The sequence below is a fragment of the Rhinolophus sinicus genome, linkage group LG05, assembly GCF_036562045.2.
Source record: "Rhinolophus sinicus isolate RSC01 linkage group LG05, ASM3656204v1, whole genome shotgun sequence".
NCBI classification, from domain to species: Eukaryota; Metazoa; Chordata; class Mammalia; order Chiroptera; family Rhinolophidae; genus Rhinolophus; species Rhinolophus sinicus.
Window position 1 is genome coordinate 181,808,084 of NC_133755.1, and position 14,629 is coordinate 181,822,712.

At 47.1% G+C, this 14,629-nt stretch overlaps 1 protein-coding gene across 3 annotated transcripts in view; it reads right to left on the reverse strand.

Moving 5' to 3' along the window:
* Positions 1-14,051, reverse strand: part of PDE10A (phosphodiesterase 10A) — a 475,662-nt gene extending 461,611 nt beyond the window's left edge. For 2 of the 3 annotated variants that reach the window (XM_074333807.1, XM_074333806.1), the window contains exon 1: positions 13,468-14,051. Coding sequence is in view for 1 of the 3 variants with exons in the window: in XM_074333805.1 (XP_074189906.1) it covers positions 12,158-12,266 (109 nt within the window). In the remaining 2 variants the exon portion in view is untranslated. Of the gene's footprint in view, positions 1-12,157; positions 12,524-13,467 lie in introns of those variants that run through there. The other variant, XM_074333805.1, reaches the window with a different exon arrangement.
* Positions 14,052-14,629: the final 578 nt, after the last annotated feature.

Sequence of the window (14,629 nt, forward strand, 5' to 3'; positions counted from 1 at the left end):
AGGTGTCAGCCACACCGTAGAGTTAGAAAGACCAAGGCAGGGCTGGAGGAGGTCAGAGCTTGGAGCACGCAGCCCTCACAGGCCATGCGTCAAGGTGACAACCAATGGGAATCCATCTAGAGGTTTGATCAGGGGTATGGTGTGATCAGGTTTTCGTTTAAGAACGATCACCCTGGTGCAATTTACCTGCCTCTACTCAGAAGCCAGCACTATGGGAAGTGGGGAAACACGAGAGGCCTCCCATAAGTCTTCCTCTCGTTACTGTTTAATGACATTCTGCAAGTATTAGGCAGTACATTCAAATGGGGAAGAAGGGAGGTATAACATTTGGAATAAGGAAGTAAGTTATCATTATCTATAACGACTGCCTGAGGCACTTGACAAAATAATCTGAAGAACAAATGTAAATGGCAGAAGTCAGTAAGCTGGACGAGTCAATTCCCTTTGTCCCACGAGCGCCTCTTCTTCCTCTTCCCCTGTCTTTCCTGAACAAAGCCATTGGGGGGGCGAGACCCAACGAGCAGCTGCACCAAGGCCAAATGCAGAGGCGTTGCGGTGGCCCAGACCTGGGTGTCGGAGCCGGAAAAGGCGAGGGCAGTGAACACACAGAGGAGGGTGGCAGCAGTTACAGGAGATTGTCTATACACAGAAGAACTGATCAAATAACGTGTAGATGTACATGAAACCAGGTTGCTCGTATCGGAGAAGAGAGCTACAAACATGAAAAAGGAGAACACTAGAATGAAGCCTGTGATATTGCATTGGAACGAAGGTGTTGGTGTGAATTCCTGATGTTGAATGGAGATACATATGGAAAAATAGAGACATAAATGTGTTTACACATGTGTGTCTGTCTCTCTGCATAGACAGATACAGAGATAGAGAAAAAGGTCAAGGTTAAGATAGAGATACACATGTCAAAATGTACAGAAACTGCCTTGAAGGGACTCTCACTGGCTAAGTCAGGGACAATCTGAGCTTAAAAATCAATAGGGGTAATGTATTATTACCCACTGAATAAAATAGGAAACCAAGAGTCCAGACACATGGAAAGCAACAAATGAATACAAGAAAGTTTGAAGAGGAACAGAATATTCACCCGGTGTCAAAGTATCCTCCCACAAATTCCTTACTGCTTCCAGGGGGAAGAATGGAACTCTATGTTACGTTGTAACTTTATAATGTTACGTTGGGGTCGGTAATTGGGGACCCTCCCTTAATCCAGTGGCCATGTGGTCCAAGAGGACATCCTCAGTAACAGGACAAATTCAATTCGTGGACCACCTGTTAAGATTCCGTAAGAAGGGCAGCATCATTTCTGTGATATCCTGGATCTAACCATGAGAACATATCAGAAAAAACTCAAACTAAGAGACATTTTATGAAATTACTTGCTCATAATCTTTACAAACACCAAAGTCATGAAAGTCCGTGAAAGACCAAGGAACTGCTCCAGACTGGAGGAGACCAAAGACGCAAATGCCATGTGTGGTCCTGCCCGGGACCTTTTTTCTCTTTGGAAGTTATTAGAACAACTGGCAAAACAGGAAAGGAGCCTTAGGATTGATTAGATGGCATCCATTAGCAATGCATCCATGACCATTTCTGATTTGGGTGGTTGTACTGTGTTCATGTAAGACAATGTCCTAGTTTGTACAAAGCGCGCACTAAGATATCTGGGTAATGGTTCGGGGGAAAGCTATTTCTACTGTACTTAAAACTTTTCTGTAAATTTAAGATTGTTTCAAGTGTAAAAATCAGTTTATAAAAATATTCACAGCATTCACCATATGCAAGAAACTGAAAAAATGAGTGGAAAAAATTATTCTACTACAAGGGCAATAGAAAAGGGATAAATATAGCTAAGAATGAACTTAGAGGAAATGGGAAATAACTATATGAAGAAGTATTTTAAATGAAACACATTTTAAACAAGCTATTTTAACAATAACACAAAAGAGGACTTATTTTTCATTACGTATCTTTTGACTTTTTACCAACTGCATTTATTTTTTTATCCAAGACTAAATGAATTAAATTGTAACAATGAAGACAATGCATGGAAGAAAACATTATCAGAACAGAGCGAGAGCTGCATCTGGGGGAGATTACCATAAAGACATCTCTTTTAAATAAAGAAACAAAGTTGCACAGAAGTGGACTCTGGTTGTTACATCCAACGTGTGTAAATGTGGAAGGCTCCTCACTGCCTAAGGAGCATGTCAGGCTGGAAGGTCAAGGCCATCCATGATTCAACCCCACCAAGCCTGGGGAAATGGATCGCTCCCTTCTAGAAACCTCCACAATCCTTTGGATGACTTGCAGGAAGCCGCTCATTTAATGGATCATGTAACACATTCTTATCTTCCTGTAAAGACTGAAAATTCTTTAAGGGCTGGGAAGATGAGGGGGCGGGGAGGAGAGGAAGAGGGACAAGAGGGGAGGGGATAGAGAGGAGGAAGAGGAGAGAGCAGGAGGCGGAGAGGACAGGGGGAGGAAAAGGGTGTCCACCACCTACGGCAAGTCACTGGTGCTTTGCACGTAGTAAATTTATAACTGTGTGATTATGACCTTTCCATGTCCTTATTTTCTCTCTTGATCTGAACACAGATCCAAATTGCTAATGGTGGCTCCCCAATTAAGAACCACGTTCTATACATACATTTTCCTAAAGATGGGAGGACAGGGAGTCAAAAAGTAATGATTTACCACCTCTAGTTTTTAAAAAGAGAACTGGAAAGTTTAAATCATCAGACCCAGGGGTTGAAGCAGTTCTGAGAACCACAGCTGTACCAGGCATTTCCAAAGATAATTTGGCATTAATTTTTACAAATTGGCATGTAGGCAGCCACAGTTTTTATTTATTTATTTCATTATTTCACCTCTTTACCTATCAAATCTAGACAATCAGATGTCAGACTTGAAGGGGAAAAATAAAGAACTGTACGTACCCATGGAGTTGACTCCCATGTAACTTTGAACATTTAAAGTATGAAATAGCAAGTGATAGCTGACAAAGTAGCAATCACAGCATAAATCACAGAGTCTAAAGTCCGGCTTCCTAGGTGGTGAGGGGGTGAGAAGAAAAGGTACACTCTGTAACAAGGAAACCAAAAAGAATCTCAAAGGAAAAAAAAAGCAAAGATAATTGCTCCACAGCACATTCCAATAAAGACTGTGAATTAGCCATGAAACGTTTCCAAGAGCATAAAAGTGGTTTTAGAAAGGAGAGTGTGCGTTTCATTCTGTCGTGGAAGGTGGAACATATTCTGTTCCACTCGCTGGATGGAGCTGCCGCTGGGTAACAAGGACCCCGGTCACTGGTGGGGATTGCCACCGCAGACAGACAGCACCGCTTCCTTCAGGCTGGCCCCAGCTCTGCGACTGGCCATCTGATGTGCCCTGACGGGGGTCCCAATGTGGGCCTTGGCGTCTGTCTTCCTGTTCTCCTTCCCTCTCCCTCCCCACCCTGTGCTGGCATCACTGCTGAGGTGGCTCCAGCCGCTCAGTCATTAACGTACAGTTATTTCGGGAACACCCACCCTGTGCTCATCCCTGGAGAGTCACTGCAACGATGACTTGCTCACGCCCCCAGTGTGTTCCCCACCTCGCTGAGGGGCCAGGGCTCGCACGGAGCGTTAGGTGACGAGAGACAGAGCATGTTCCTGGAACCATCCAGAAATGGTGCCACAGGGGTGGGGGTTGGGGGGAGGGGGGGTGCTGCGATAGGACAAACCCACCGGGTGGGGACCGTGCAGGTGCTGTTATATTCACAGGTTTGCACTTTCAGTTACAAAGGCAGAGCCCTCTTCCAGACTCACCATAATCCAAAGAGATTCGCTACAATTTATTTCAATAAATAAATTCATTGAAATTATTTCTGTTATTTTTCACCAGGAGGCCATAACAATTCTGGCCTTGTGGGCTAGCCACTGTCACCGCGATATCTGTAAAATATGGTCTAGACCAGGGATTTTATTACTTTTTCAACTCACAATAAGAAGCACATTTTACAAGAGGACGAAACACACACACACGCGCACGCATCATTGGATAATACCTGCCCCTTCCGCTGGATTCAGCCGGACACGCTTTTGCTCCCCCTTTCCTCTCCGCCTCTGCTCTCTCCTCTTCCTCCTCGCCACCCCTTCCCCTCTTGTCCCTCTTCCTCTCCTCCCCTCCCCCTCCTTTTCTCCCCCATTCCAGTCAGCTTTTGGAAATATGGTTGGGATTCACAAACAATAAATTTCATGACTCACAAATAGACTGTGAGCCACAATTTGAGAGCATTCCAAAACGTCATGGAATTGAGGTCTCTAAGGAGTCCCACATGTGTTTTGTGAGTGAAAGATAAGGCTATTGAAGTTAGCTGAAGTTGACTAAGGAATGCATTACATTAACAAAAGCCTGAAGTCTGGGGGGGGGGGAAAAACAACTAACATTCTGAAGAAACATCCGACAATTAGTTCATGGCACTCTAAAGACCTGTGTGGTGACTAAGGGGGCCCCTGGGCACACAAACAGATGGGCAGCCTCGTGAGTCCAAGACGACCCTCCAAGGCTGGGTGAGGACAGATTTTCACAGCAACATCCACAGAAGTGAGGACTGGCTGGGCATCGCGAGGGTTAGTTTACAAACACAGCATCTTTCTTCTCCTTCGTGCATACACCTGGACAGGTGATAACTTATGACTCTCATGACCGCAAGAATGCGTATGGAATGAACCCGGCTTCTGGAGAACCTTCCACGCCAATGAGAGAAATCGGGATCCAAAAACAGACCTGGACTCTGCAAAAATGTCAACATCACGAAACTTTTCTAGATTAAAGAAATGTGACAACTCAGTGTCACCTGTGATTCTTGATTGGCTCCTAGGTTAAGGGGGGAAAAACAGGCTATTATTGGGGAAATTTGAATATGTGCTCACACTAGATAAGATTTTATGCATTAAATATTCTCAGGGTGGCTATTGGACTGTGGTCGTCTAGGAGAACGCCTTGCTCTTTGAAAATAAATCTGCAGTATCTAGAGCATCATGTCTACAGATAACTGTCACATGGTTCAGCCAAAAACAACAATATCTGTGAAAGAGAGAAGAGGAGGAGGAGACAGTGCAGTCAAACACTAGTCGTCACTCCTGAGAGTGAGATGGACCTCCTACCCAGATTTGGTTCAAATGTCCAGACTGATGATGCCACATACACATACACAGGGTAAGAAAAACTTACTGCTCACATATGCGGCAGACGGCCAAGCATGTCGGAAAATGGCTTGAGAGCCAGCGGATGTGGGCATCGCTCTGGTTACAAGGTGGGGCTGGGTGACGGTTCCTGTGTAGGGGTCATGGCTTCTGTGGATTGAGCTTCCACTGTCACCGAGGGAAGGACCATGTGGGCTGTCTTACCAGCTTGCCCAGAGGTGCGGCGGAGCAGGGAGCTGGGAGGTAGAATTCTTACACTGGACACAGTCCAACATCACAAATGGAGTTAAACTCCATATTAAAATGTTACAGTTGGTAAATTTAGGTGAAGAGTATAACAGCATGCATTGTCCAAATCCTGCAAATTTGTGTAGATGTGACACTTAAAAATAAATTAAGTGGGAGAAGAAGAGAATGTGTTTCTCCTTTTCTCTCACACATTCATACCAGGCAAATTTAGTCCCAGGGAAACGATTTTTATAAATATGTGATGCTGTGCTTCAATCACCTGTGTGTGCCCAATCTCAGAGCCAGCTTTCTTTATGAATGAAAAATGTCTACTGCTCAGTGTAAATATTCTTGTTTATCTCTTGCCATTTACAAGTAGAATTCTCATGGTCACTAGTAAATAGAATTCTCAATACTTCAAGTTGCCTCAGTTACAGAAACATTCATCATTTCATTCAACAAGAAATTATTGCGTGCCTACTGTATACCAGGCACTGTTCTGGGAGTGGGAACAATGCAGTGAACAAAAACTCCGGTTATCAGTTCTAGATGAAATCCGATGTAAACACACCAGTTAAGACACTCCCCCCCACCCCCGCTCTTGGTCAGTTTATATTCTGATGACAGTATTTCAGGATCTCTAAGTATACAAAACGTATAGAAGTCACAAAACCCAGACTTACCATTGCAGTTATGTGAGAATTCATGAGCAATACTTGTACCGATTGCAGCGTGCGTGTCCCACCCCAGAAAGTGTGTTAGTCTCCTATGGTAACATAATACACATTTGCACAAAACACAATTCTGTTTCTGTTATTACATATTTGTGTATTCCACGGCAAAATCACGAGCCTCTGCCTATTTATAATAACAGGACAGAACCCAACACTGCTCTCCACGGCTACTTCCAGCTGAGAGCTGAAGAAGAAAAAGTCCCATATCCTGAAATCCATCGGCGCTCCACCTACCACTGCCTCAATGTCCACCATCCATCCCACTGTTGGGAGGAGCATGCCTATGTTTGCCCAAAACTCCAATTTGGGGTCCCCAAAGTGTGGTGTCCATACTGATAGCAGCTCCAATTGCATAAGGAAATTGGGACAGGTGTGTACAAATAAGACTTTGGTGGGGTTTAAGTTGTCACCTCTTTGACTTGACTCCTATATCTAGGAATCTACCAACATATAAATTTATATGTGTGTTCAAAAACACTTGCAGTTGCTTATTACAGTATTGTTTATCAACACAAAACACGAGTAACTTAAGCAGCATTCAATAGGCATTAAATCAATCACGTTACATTGTACCATGGGATAGTATACAGACAATAAAAATAAAGCAATTCTCCATATGCTGATAAGTCTCCAAGATATACGAGTAGGTAAGTGAATAGAAAGGTACACGGAGAAAGTGTATACAGGATGCTGGTGCTGGTATAAAAAAGTAACATTATATATGAAACCCTGTATGTGGAGAGAATATTTCTGCTTGGGGACATAAGAACCTTGTGACATTGGTGACCTTTGGGAAAGGTGAGCGGGGTTAAAGGAGAACATATTATATGTCTTTTCTATATATCGTCTTGTGATATTTGACTATTTTTACTGTGTGTGTATGTGTGTATACAGTAACATATATGTGTATATGCATATATATACACGTATGTAATATGATGATATTGATGATTGTGATTGCTTTCTTGTATTCATCAAGGAAGAAAAGAGAAAGTCAAAGAGCTCTTAACAAGAATTCCAGGTCACAGTTGAGCAGTTCTTTTACTAAAAACACTCCTCTCGCTAACAAGGTGGAGACAATTTCTGCTTATCTGAGAAGCAAAGGTTCCATTTGCATGATTTAGTCCCGCCACGGAAGCGCTAAGAGGAAGCCTTGTACCTAGCTCTCTCCTCTGTTGATTTGCAACCCTGTTTATCCACTAGAGGGAAGGTATGTGTTTGTGGGGAGCAGGGAGAGGGTTGGAGCAGCTGCTAACTTGTAGATCAAAAAAAAGGTGCCCGAAGTTAACCCCGCACCATGCTCAGAGCTGCTGAGGGTTCTAGAAAGAAAGCGTCCTGCAGCCACCTTGCCTTTTCAAAATGTGTCTCCCCACCCTTTCAGGTTAATAAGAACTGTCTTTCGTCTGCTTTCTTTGTGAGCTACCATTTTGTTTGGAGTCTAGTTATGGTTTATCAGTGTCTTCATGCAATCACTATCAAAGTCTTAGAAATTTGACCATCCAGGTCAAATTGACCATTAATTCAGCCTTCTCATGTTACAGATGAGGAAACAGACAATGGAGCGCCTTTGTCCTTTAGACACAGGCAACTTCATTTCTGGTCCAAGTGTGAGGACCGATCCCTCGAGTCCACTCTGCATTCTCAGACTTCTGTTGCCCTAGAGTCTCCTCTCTCCTCCACCATCCTAGCTTCACTGCATGGCAATGGCCTTTCTGGTGGGAGCCAGAGAAGCTGACCTGAGACCTAGAACATATCTGAACTATAATTCTCTTTACCATCAAACTTCTGTGGAACGTGTGCTGGTGAGATTGTTTTCTTTAACATCAATTTCTTCCAGGGGTCATGCTCAGTCTTTTATATTAATGATTATAAATCACCCTTTAAGAGACCTTCTCATAATCATCTTTAAAAACCTGATCAATTATTCTTTTTTAGAAAATCAATCTGTTAGGTTTCTTTACCCCACCTGGTTACAGGTGGTCACGCAGATGTAGGTCACGTAATAATCTGGGTACTCACCTTTAGTTTTAGAGGCATGCTGCTGATACTGCTTCCTCTGCCTCCAAGTCCCAGATGCCCCCAGAGCCAATGACCTCTTAATAATACAAGGAAGCCACAAAACCCAAATGCCACTGTGGTGTCAAAGAGGTCACAGTCATGGGAAACCACGCTTTCTTCGGTCATCAACTCATCAGACAAAGGAATAGCTGCCTTAGACGATTTCACTGCGGCTCAAGAAATTTGAGGAATGTGAACTATGAGTAGGTCATGGGTCCCTGTTCAAACTCCCCGCCCCAGGTCCCCTCAGCTCAGAGGCCCCCTTTACCTGACTTTAAACCCTATAGTGGCAGGAACCCAGGAAACCAGGCTAGAAGGGATCATAACTAATTTCATCAAAAATAGAAACAATTTAGTTTTAAAATACTCATGAGATTAATTGAATGTAATAATAAGAAATTGACATTGCTTTACATGCAAAAATCATCTTAAAAGAAATGAGAGTTAAAACTAGAAGACAAAACAATATAGGACAATTAGGGGAGGGACAGAGGGAGGATAGAGATGGATTTCTGAGAACCTGTGGGGCCCGAGAGCATAGGTTTCTAACTAGAGTGTAACTGTGGGAAAACAGAGTTTAATGTTACAATGTGTAGAGTAACGAATGAAGTATCTTGTGATTAAACCAAAATTTCTAAGTAAATAATTCCTTGAAAAGGGATGTATATGAAGAGAATGTGAAGAGAATGACAAAACAGAAGAATCTTCTTACGGGATAAGATCAAAAACTATAATTATTTAGTGTTTTCATCAAAGACTCTTTCCGTACATTCTGTGCCATGTCCATCATCTTCACAGCCAGCTCTACAGTCTAATACACGCATATCAAAGTTCAAAGCAATGAAGAAAAGGAGAAGCAAAGCAAAACCAAGACTGCGTCTGGCAGTGTCCATTTGCACACCAAATTTCTCTAAGTTGTGAAGACAAAATCTCCTAAGTTTAACACGTTATGCAAATATCTTCCATCAGTACAGTCTGACTATGTGTAGGACACAGAGCCAGCTGGGGCCCACGAGACGACCACGCTCTGACTACGATTTTATACACACACACACACACACACACACACACACACATACACACACGTCAAATAACATCAAAGGGCATCCAAAGAAATGTTCCGCCAAAGCTAGGATGGCCCACTGCGTTTTCCTCTTTGCCCAGCTAGACAAAGTAAGATAGAGCCCTCATGGTCAGGGAGAAACCCTAAGCCATGTGTGTGTGCTCACAACGACCCATGTAAGACTTTACCTCCATCCCCACAAGGAATGTCCCGAAGAGAAACTCTTAATGAGACAGGAGTCATCACAGCCCAATAACCAGGAAATATCCACCTGGAACCGGAAGGGAGCACCTCCCAGCTGTGACTGGGAAATCAGTGCACCTTGCCATAGACTGGCTGTGGGTGAGGGCAGGACTGTGGGTTATTGTTCTTATGTTCAAAGTTTCCACCACACTCTCTCCAGGCAGCCTGCAGCTATTTAAAACTTTAGATCAAGCCAACCTGCTGACAGACTGTCTTAAAATCAATGACTATCACTGAAGCTTAATTTCCAATTGCCTTAATTGAATACACGCTACAATGTACTTTCAACGGTTGCAATTAATAAACACATCGGTTTTCCAAGTTGTTGGAACATAAAAGAAGCCCTTTCTGATATTGGAAGTCAGCAGCAAGACTGATGGAAATACATTCCTCTCTTCTTCAACGTGTATTGTCAAGTTTGGTTGAGAGACCCAAAGGAAAAACAACAGTATCGAGGTGGAGGGTGGGGGCGGGGGTGCAGTCCCTCTTACGTTTCCGAGCACATGCCACCACCTGTCCCTCAGCATCTCCTGTTGTCAAAGTGTGCACAGCCAGGATTCCACCATATACACAGCGCTGTGTTTCCACCACTTCAGAAATGGGCCATGGCCACCATTTCCCAAAGAAATACAGCCACAATCCTATGGTTGAGCGTTCCCACACTTAATGGTTTCTACAGTTACATATTCACAGGCAATTATCAAATAGCATTTTTATTTGCCAAATACAAAGGATACAGTAAAATCATTAGACATTTTCAAGCTCTGAAACAAAACCAATTTGCACAAGAAATCATTTCAAAACTATGATCATCTCAGAGTAATATGGATGTAGGTACTGACTGTTGCCTATTTTGACTTGCAAAAAATTCTCAGGTGGATCCTATCACACTAGGGCATGTGGAAATTCTTAGCTACTGTTAGGACAAGTCCTCCATAGCATAGCTTTTGAAGTTCTCATACCATACATTTCCACAAAAAAGATTAGAAATGTTTGTTAAAACACAATTTTTATAAATGGCAGCCATGCATTCATTAATTATTAAAAGGGCATAAGTGTATGCAGGTGGTTATTTACCATGACGATGTCAGTTCCCATAGATGTCACCAGATGTGTAACCAAAAGGACATGGTATGTACCTTGTGAGTGACCCTCAGGTCAAAGCCCAACACTGAGCATAGAGCTGACGAATTTGTCAGACACTCATGGTCATATGCAATTATCTGACCATTCGGATAAACTCATTTGCAATACTTGAATTTCTTACCAAATGCCATTTTCCCAGTAAGATTCATTTAAGAAATGCACTGACTTGTGCCCTAAGATCATAACTGAGCAAAGACAGCCAAAGCATGGGCAGTCACTAAGATACAGCCTCTTCTGAGGTAAGCAAGCATCTGTGCTCTGATGTCTGAAAAATCCGAAATGCACTGTCCAACAATGGCCAAAACCGAGCCTTCGCTTTAAAAGGCACACGAGCCAAGCAGAAGGCTCTGAGTGGACCCAGGGATTCATGTTGAATGTGCAGGAAGGACTTCATGTTTCTTATGACGTCAATAGAGAAGGGCCATGGCCTCCATGTTGGAGCCACATGCCCATGTGCCCTGGTGCCCTGCTGGGACCTGCACCTGCCACCCACCGAGACCAGAAAGGACAGCCCTCACGCAAAACCACTCTGCCTGCCGGGGCTCAGGTCGCCGCCCCACTGGTCCCTTCACCTCCTCTTCCACAGCTTAACCAACAACAAAACAGTGGCCTCTGGCTCATTTTTCCTTTGTATTTGAACTACAGCCCAGAAAAGGCTGGACTGGTTCATTTGGGCCTACTTTTCACCAAATCCAAAAATGCTTTCAGCAAAATCAAAGGTGTCTGCTTGGGCTTCTTTTCTGTGGAAATCAGATACCCAAGCATGGCTTTTGTTTCCACAGGAGCTTTTCCACCTTCACTTTGTCGTTGGCATTTTCTAGGCAAAGGAGGACCCACCTACTTTTACCACATCCCTCCTTGCAGTCACAGCACATCTCCAAATCTGCTTTGAGCCTCACCTCCAACTTCAGGAGGATGCAAAGGGAAGGATTCAACATGACGCAACCCTGCACGTCCCTGGGCTGGAGAAGCCTGGGGGAAGGCAGCATCCCTCCCTGCAGTCCCTCGCCAGCCAGCCAGAACACTAGGGGGACAGCTCCAGCACCCCACCCTCCAGACACAGGTGTCCTGCACACAGACGTCAGTCCAGGCTATGTACCCACAGGGTGGTTTGTCACCCCAGTGCACACGACAACAAGGCAGGCAGAGGACGGGCACTGGTCAGCAGGCTGGACGCCCACTTCTTGGCCTCTTCCTGCCTCCTCTCCCACCCCACCCCACCCCACCCTGTCTTTCTCCCCATAGCACTTCCAATGCACCCAATTCTGGGTCTCCAGCATCAGCCTAATCAGCTCCTTCCCACCCCACCCCCAATTTCCTGAAGACACATGTAAAATCCCATTTGTGGGGGAAAAAAGTCTACCCAAGTTGCCTTAACATAGGGAGCTGTGACGGAGGTGGGCTGGAGCATTCCTGCAGAGCAGCTCTCAACTCCCAATGCTCCCCTGCCCGGTCCTCTCCTCCAGCTCCACCCCTCCCCCTACCTGGCTCCTCGCGGCCGCGGCCCCCAGACCAGGCAGCGGGTTCCTCCTCTGGGAGCGGGGACTGTCCTCCACCTCCTCCACCCTCCAGGGCTTTGCGTTTCTTCGACATCTCTGCCCAGGGCTGGGGCTTGGGGTTTCTTTTCCCCACCCCAACCCTCCCCCCTCGGAGAGGAGAGTGAAGGTGGGGTTAGGTGGAAGGGAGAGGGAGACAGAGGAAAGGGGTGGGGAGGAGAGAACAGGGAGGGAATGAATGGAAGGGGGTTGCTGCTTGGAGGGGAAGGCACTTAGGAGAGGCAGGAGGAGGCAGGGCCGGAGGGCGCAGGGATCCTACAGTGAGTTCGTCAGCGCAGCCCTCCGTCTAGGGGGTTTGCCTGCTCTCGCTCGCTCTCCCTCTCTCTCCTTCCTCCTTCCTCTTTCTCTTTCCTCTCGAAGGGTGTCAGCTGAGAGGGAAGGAGAGAGCAAACACCAGACAGGAGAGGCTCGGTGGGCCGCTCAGCTGATTTCTTTCTAATTTGGGAGGGGTGGGTGGGGGTGCTATATATTTGGACCCCTGGGTTCTCTGTTTACGGAGAAGTAATGTCTTGCGGGGGGGGGGCAGTGTTTGTGGTGTTTGTGGGGGGTGTTCAGTGGATTGCAGAGGAAATTTGATAGAATGGAGAAATAAAATGCTGCAGGATGCAAGGTAGTGATGCCTTCAGGTGCTAGGGACACCGGACCCTCCTCCCCTATGACATCATTGGAGCTTCTGCAAAGGGGGCCAGGGAGGCGGCGGTGGGAGGAACAGAGCAGAGCGGCAGCAAAGGGGGTGGGGGGAGGCGGGAGGGGAGACCTTGTCCCCATTCAGGACTAGGAGGGAAGATGAGCTAGGAGTGAGGAAGGTGCAGGGCACACCGGCCCTTCTTTTGGCCGCCTCCAGAGGCACCTGCCCGTCTGGCGTCACCGCGGCTGCGGTTTGCAGCTGGAGGGCCGCCTGCGCAGGGAACCCGGAGCTGGAGAACTCGGCGCAGGCAGTAGGCGGGAGGCAGTCACTCGGCGCTGGGGTGGCCGCAGCCTCTCTCACCTCCTCCACCCTTTGCGTTTTCTTGCTTTATAAACTCAGGTTTCATCTTTCCACTTCCACTCATTTACCCCTCCTCCAAAACTGCCGTGCCCCCAAACCACACACACACACACACACACACATTTTCTTATCGCCAAAACGGACGGAGGGAAACGATGGGTGTGTTTTTTTCAAGTAGGATAAAGGTTGAAATTAAGTTTTGCTGGACTTTCAAGGGTTAAATAATAGGTAAAAAGAACTATCAACTTACCGCCAAAGTGTGCTGACACGCACAGCTGCTCTCCGCTTCACTCAAGTTCATACATTTAAAAAGCGAGAAGCGTGGGGGAAAGGCCAACCCGCCGCGAGCGCGGCGGGTCCAGGGCTCCATCCGGAACTGCGCAAAACAAGTTGCCGACGAGGCCGGTGGCCCGAGTTCGGGACCTCTCCTAGGATGCTCGCGTCTGCTCGCCTCAGCAGCAGGCATATTCCAAAGACAGCGGGCACTCTGGGTTTCGCACCGATCTTCTCGGAGAAGGGGGAGACAACTCTAAACGGTGTGTGGCATCCCTCTTTCCCTCCTTTCCATCTGGGGGTCTCAAGGAAAGCCGCGCTGAGCGCTCTGGGAGCTCATGAATTCCAGTCCATTTCAGCTCGTCCTCCCTGCAGCCGCAACTTTGGACCCGCACAGCTATAGATCATGAGTGCGAATGTGCGCGCGTGTGTGTGCCCAGTGCGCGCGCGTGTGCCAGGATATGTGCCCGCGCGCACTGGGCACCGGGTGCATGTGCTCTCAGGCACGGCTCTCCCTGGCTGCTTGGAACTTGGAGAGTTTTCCTTTAAGCCGGCACTGCTGCCCGGACACCCCCCGCGTCCAACAGGAGGCGATGACGTCCGTAGCCTCGTTGCCAGACAGTCCCCGGGCTGCCGCTGCCGCTCACTGACAGGAGCTGGCGCTCCGACGTCAGCAGCCGGACCTTTGGCAAGGCTGCTCCCGCAGAGACGGCTCCCACCCCCGCACCTGCCAGCCGGCCCACGGGGGGGGGGGGTAATGAAATCAAAGGCACGGGGAGGGGGCTGGGGAGGCGCTGACGCGGGGTTGCGGGGGGAGGAGGGGTCCGATCTGCCCTCTTTGTCCTGGAGCTCCCGAGTATATAAATAGTGCTGTCTCCAGCCAGACTTTCACCCCCAGCTCACACCCCCGCAGGGCCCCCGCCCCTGCCCCCGTCACTTGGAGTCGCCCTCGCGCCGCCGGGAGGGAGGTGGGGAGGGGGCGGGGAAGCAGGGAGTGGACAGACGCTGCTTCGCTTCCCTCTTCCCATTCATAGATTCAGTTGGAGTCTTAGGGCTGCCGCTGGGCTCCCGAGTCGCTGTGAATGGATTGATGCCCGCGCGCGGGGACCACCAGGTCCTCAGGGATGTCTCCCGCGCGG